Source organism: Triticum aestivum, chromosome 5A, assembly GCF_018294505.1.
Source record: "Triticum aestivum cultivar Chinese Spring chromosome 5A, IWGSC CS RefSeq v2.1, whole genome shotgun sequence".
Taxonomy (NCBI): domain Eukaryota; kingdom Viridiplantae; phylum Streptophyta; class Magnoliopsida; order Poales; family Poaceae; genus Triticum; species Triticum aestivum.
The window spans coordinates 486,386,033-486,392,327 of record NC_057806.1 but is presented as its reverse complement, the minus strand read 5'-3'; the positions used below and the strand labels follow the sequence as shown (position 1 = coordinate 486,392,327).

General features: G+C 44.8%; 1 protein-coding gene across 1 annotated transcript; it reads left to right on the top strand.

Annotated features, from left to right (window-relative positions):
• The first annotated feature begins 5,688 nt into the window (after nucleotides 1-5,688).
• LOC123107296 (oleosin Zm-II-like) lies at nucleotides 5,689-6,091 on the top strand. Its single transcript, XM_044529284.1, has one exon. The coding sequence runs from the start codon at nucleotides 5,714-5,716 to the stop codon at nucleotides 6,089-6,091; it is 378 nt and encodes a 125-aa protein (XP_044385219.1). The 5' UTR covers nucleotides 5,689-5,713.
• The last annotated feature ends 204 nt before the right edge of the window (nucleotides 6,092-6,295 follow it).

Here is a 6,295-nt window from a genome sequence, read left to right as displayed (position 1 = left end):
GTGGTTTCGACTCTTTGGTCATCGATGCGGCTTAGGCTTTGTGGAAGCAAAGGAACGCGGAAGTGTTCAACCGACCGGAGCAATTCAAAGGACCTTGAGAGCTTGCCAGGACTATTCTAGATGACATCTATGCCTGGCATAGTGCAAGTGTGTGTAGGTGGCTTAGATCGTTTTGTGAGAGGTCAAGTGTAATTTGTACTCGTAGGAGTGGGTGCTCCAACGATTGATGTACGCGTCGATCGAAGGACTCTTGTAAACATATTTCTCCCTTCTCTAAAGATATGGTAATGCCATTGACGTATTCTCGAGAGAAAAAAACATTTGTCACTGCCCAATCATTCGAGTGTGTCAACCTTGTGTTGCTTCAGCAGGTTGTTGGGTCAACTCCACTTCTCATCATAGAACAAAACTGTGTGTTCGTTTTGATGGTCACATCGACACTGAAGGGGGTTGAGCAAGGCGGGGCGGCCCGGCTACGCGGCTGTGACCCATGCTATGCGTAGCAGGCGAAGGTGGTCCTAGGTGGGTTGACAACATGGAAGGAGTAGGGTCCTAGGGGGTGGGGGTAGACCACTCCGAGGGAGGGAGGAATTGACTGAATGCCCCAATTCCTTCATCATGCGATTAATCAATTAATAGTTGCTCCCCTTACATGTGCGGTTTCCTCCAAAAAATTACCTCATCATGAGAATTTCTCCTATTTCACGCACATATGCATGGTGTGTGCACTTTTCGAGAAAGAAAACTAGTTTTCTTAGGGAAGAAAACTAGTTGAATATCCATATATTGCCACAAAAGTGAAAAAATATGCATACATTATTGCTCAAATAAAGCGAAAAATATCTATACGGGGTGTCAAGAAGGTGACGACTGGGATGAAAAAATACATTATTGCTCAAGGCAGATCATCTGTACTTTGTACTCCAATCCAAAGCAATAAACACAAGCATGATGTAGGATTTTATCTCCTCGGAGAGCCTGGACCTGGGCAAACCTCATGCCCTTGTTACTTTTGTATCTAGACACCTAGTTCGAGACCCACTACCCAAGATCTGCAGGATTTAGCTTCGCAAAAGGTGAGCAGAAAACGATGTAAATCACCAACTCCCCCTGAGGATTATCTGTGTCTATTTTTTATTGATACTAGATGATACCCTGCACGTTGTTGCGGGAATATTTTGCAACATGTTTCAATGTGACTTGTTGTATGAAACATGAATATTTGAAGTAATAATATAAAAGGCTAACAATAAAAATACATGTATTTATTATGCTTGATTACTATATAGTTGTAAAATGTTTATTAAATGTATATAGCATAATAGAATGAGAACCCTCATGTATGTTACATGTTGAGATAAGTCTTTTTTTCATGCATGTCATGATGAAGTGGCATCCTTGCATGTTGAGAGACATATAATAGTGGGGGTGGGACTTTTCTCATGCATGTTGTGCGATGATGTGACATGCTTGCATGTTGAGAGAAATAGTTAGTGGGGGCTAGCTATTTAGAGATAGAAGATTTGGGATTGATTATGGCCACCTATGTACCTCGATCCAATCCTCATTCATGATCAAATGAAAGGTTGTTCTTAGTCCTAATTTTTTTCTTTGCTAATTCTTCTTTTGCATAAAAACCTCATCAAAACTATATTTCCATGTTATTGCATAAACACAACGAAAAAAAATGCGTTTATCCCTTTCGTTCAACACGTTGCATGCAGTGTTGGCCGAAGGGGTTGTGGACAATATACATCACGGTGGCCAGAGGGGATGCATGGAGAGGTGTCATTGGGCCTCACCGATGCTCGAAGTTGAGTTATGGGAACTCATCGTGGCTCGGCTTGAGAGGCTGAGGCAACGACTTTGAAGGTGTGGGCATGGTATGCGGCGTGGGACTAGGGTGTGGTAGGAGTGGGAGGCAGCGGCCATGGGCTCCATATACTTGTGGCAACCATGGAAGGAGGCTTGGGGAACATAGATAAGTGGCAAAACTTGGCCGAGAAAGGACAAGGATGTGAGCGGCCGGGAGGGGGAGGTCGTTGACAGCGACGAAGATGATGATTTGGGAAGAAGACACTATTTCATGAAAAATAAAACTAAGAAGACGTAAAGTTGCCCGCTTTTTTCTTGAAACGGTACATAGAGGTGGTTACGAGGATGCTCTAACTTGTTTTAGGAGTTGCAGGAGTTGTGGGGATATGTTGGACTTTTCTATCCCAATATTTCTAGTTATTTGAAAGTTAACCGTTTTTACAACAAAGGAAAAAGTGACGCCATATTGCATTGATTAAAGGGGGTGGGGGGATCAAAGTTATGTACATGCAAGGTTGTAACCCAAACACACGCATACACTCGCAGTATTATAACCCCAAGGTGAGATGCCTCGGTGACCCAAGGGGTGGTCTCTCTTCTGTTGGAGAAGAGGATTGTCGGCATGATAGATGTGCTCTGATGCACATGCGAATTGTGCTCATTCCAATTTTCTCAAGAGATGAAACAAAACAAGATAAGTCTGGCCTGATTTAGGTTATGACACAATTGTTAACCTCATACCAACACACATTAATTAAGGTGAAATGTTGCCAACAAGCGGGTTTCAAGTCTTGTCGTCTGAGCCAGTCTCGAACTAGGCTTTTCATTCCGCTTTATAAATAAAGCAAGCAACCAATCCATACAACGCCTAGCAAGGTACCGGAATAAAATGTCTATTGGGCAACAATCATGTCCAAATAAAACATAAAAGAAAAGCGAAAAAACCACTAAGTGGCCACAACATCATGGGGTAGCCGGAGAAGCGAGGCGACGAGCCATGTCGTCAGTCCAACATCTGCCCTAACCGTCCATGGTCCCGCTGCCTAACTAAAGGGTGTGACTGTTGTAAGAACGCAAAAAATTTGAAGGAGTCATAGGCCTGTCAATGAATGATCCGCTCGATTACCATTTTATTACGCATTGTCCAAGCCAGTCCTTGATCAATTTTCAAATTCTAGCGGTGTAGCAGCATTGGAAGAAAAGGTGAGATGCCATCACGGGCGTCATAGTTGTCAAATACTACAATCTCGCCAATCGCTCTTAGCCAAGGGATCGTAGTCTGAACCTGGTTTTGATTTACGAGCATGTAAAACTAGAAGGCGCGTGTTGCTTTCAAATGGTGGATTTGAGAAGACGTGTTCATCATCCCAATGAACTGTGCAAGATTTTCTTATGAGCTTTCAAAAAAAAAAGACGTGAAGCTCGAGAAGGAGCAGCTCTCATAGACAGGCCCGGTCCAGGCACCCGGAGCGAAGGGGGGGCCCATCCATGTAGGCCGGCTGCTGGGTTTGCATGGACCGGAAAGAACGTGCTTAGTTGGCCCAAGTTACTAGTACGTGGCTGGCTACGTACTAATTACGCACTTTGTCTAAAAAAACTAATTACACACAACCGCTGATCATGGATCGAGTCAGCCATCTTGGAGAGGCGCACTAGTTACGACTTCACGCACGCACGGTATCGACGGCTGCCGCCAGATGGATTTTCGCCTCTTCGCCTCGCGATCGCCGGAACCAGTTGAACAACGGCGGGCAAGCGATGGCCACCGAGCATGCGCCATGCCGTCGCTACTACTTGAGCCGGCGACTCCCCATCAACGAGACGAGAAGCTGATTCTAGACAAGGTATTGTGCCCTGACGATTTTACTTTTGTCATCATAATTAATAAAAAGTTATAGTAAATGATAATCAATAGATAGTTGATTGATTGGCCGTGGTTGCCGTAGGTATTATCTAGTTAATAGAAAGCATTGCGCTAATTTTCAAACACTAAGAGGGGGTTTGGATACGTTTTAGTCTCATGACTAAAAGTAGTGAGATTAAAACTTGCTAGCCTCACCCATGCTTGGATCCAAATACTAAAGAGACTAAAATCAAGTTAATGCGTATTTATTATCCTCTCAACACTCCAATCCAGAACTCGTCTGTATTAAAAGAGAGGAATTAAATAAGAAGAGAGAGGACGAATCCACATTTTAGTAGGGGTGCCCCTGACTAAAAAAATTTAGTCTCAAAACTAGTTTTAGCCCCTCTTTAGTCAGGGGTGCTTGGAACTTTAGTCTTTTAAAGAGACTATTTTTAGTCAGACTAAAATAAGTCTTTTGGATCCAAGCACCCTCTAAGAGCATGTCCGATATAGAGACCTTGATGTGATGCTTTAGGGAAAACATATATAGAAATAATAATAATTACATGTCATCTGTCTAGGGGTCACTACGTTCCGTGCTAGTTGCAATGCATATATAGATGTTTTTCCATTAAATTGATTGGATTGTGTATGTTCTTTGCAATATTCTATGGAACACACAGATGCAAAGCAGTAATCCAGGAAAAGAAATTAGTCCATGATTATGGTTAATCTGTTTTTCTCTAAATGCATCGGATTCGATAGTACTTTCACTTTCGCCTCCTAGTGAGTAAGACAATTTCATCGGGTGTCTGGTGCAAAATTGAATCTTGGGATTGAACAAGAAAGCAGGAAAGACGGCTAAGAAATCGACTCTGAGGGCAATCTCTAAGGGGCCCCGAGCTCTAATCTCGCACCGGGCCCCTAAAATCATAGGACCAGCCCTGCTCATAGAATATAGAATTCAGTAATGTGCTTGTCTGACATAGAGTATAGACATCCTGAACCCATGGACATATGAACCCGTTTTTTTTAAATGCATTCCAAACGCATTTTAAAATGTCAAAAAAATTGAAATAAAATTTCACACGTACATCTTCGCAACATGTGTGTGTGGCACAGAGTTTTGCGAAAAAAACTCTTTTTGTTTTGCCTCCACGAAAAAGATAATTTCTGTACTCCTAAATAGCGTTCCACGACACGTTTGTTTGTCTTTTTTACACATGTCAAAGAAAAAGTTATATTTCCGCGAAACTTCTTACACACACATAGAATGTGAAGTTTTATGCGTGAAATATTTTTCAGAATTTTTGGATATTTAAAAATAAGTTTTCCAAAGTGGGTTCATCGATGCACTTTCCGTCCGACATACCCCTACTTAAGTCAATGTTGTCAAACCAAGCATTGCGGCGAAGTGCTAGTTTAACATTCCATTTTATCTTTTTTTGAGGCCGCTTTGAGTCTTGGGCATTGACCATTGAGCCACAGGGAGTACACCGTTTGATTTTCGTAAGAACATGGAACAATTGTGTGTCCTCGTCAACTCATGGGTGAATTTGTAGATGAGATCAGCATGCTCATGTATCCCCCGGTCCTAGCCTTAGCCTTAGAGCATGTCTAGCAGATCCCTTAAAACACATGAAACTATAAAATAATTATCGGTTTACATTTTTAGGCAGAAAAGGCGACCCAAATAGAACGCGTAAATGACTCCGACCTGTAATTTTTTTTAAGGGACACGAAAAATATCCCTACCGAATCTGTCAAAATAAGGATTTCGGAGTCAACCTGAGGGTACCTTGTATATAAGAAAGATCATTGAGGGGAGTCCAACTGCCATCGAAACCTTCATGGCTCGCTCCTGGCTGCCGCCCCGTCCGTCCCCGTCTGTCGCCCTGGTCATCCGAGAAGCTGCCCCACCCGTTCAGACTGTCGCCCATCCATCATCGGTCGCCGCCCTGCTTATATGGGAAGCCGCCCCATCCGTCCGGCCCACCGCCGCCGCCCTGCCCATCCTGGCCGCCGCCTCGCGCGTCCCTGCCTCGGCTCACCATGGCCACGACAGCATTAGCGCGTGCGTACCAGCAACACGGCAGGAAGCAGCAGCAGTACCAGCTGCTACGGCGCATGGAGGGGCTGAGCCTGGGGTCTGCGCTCCGCAGCGACCCACACGCCCCCGCGCTAGCCGCGGCAGCGCTCCTCATCCCACTTGGCACCGTGTTGTTGGGCCTCTCCGGCCTCTTCCTGTTGGCCACGCTCGCCGGCATTGCGCTCGCGGCGCCTCTCGTTCTTCCCTTCAGTCCGGTGCTCATGCCCGCCGCGCTAGCCGTCGCGGGGCTCGGCGCCCCGGCCTTCTTCGCACATAGAGTTGGGGACGACGTCAGGGATGCTCTAGGCACCACCAAAGCGTGGAACGTCGCCATCACCTAGTGCTGCACGGGTGAACGTATGTACGCGTCGTGTGCATGCGTTCAATTTATCGCAATCAGATGTACGTATGCGTGTTCAGAGCATCTAGGCGAGAGGAAGAAGAAGGCGTGGGGAAAAATATAAGTGAATATTCGGTTTTACAATTTAAGTTTAAGGGGTATGTTTCGCCGCAGCTCATGTAAACATGACGGATTTCATTACAAA

What these genes read in the sequence shown, in the direction of transcription:
- LOC123107296 (XM_044529284.1), top strand. Translation starts at nt 5,714, where the DNA reads ATGGCCACGACAGCATTAGCGCGTGCGTACCAGCAACACGGCAGGAAG.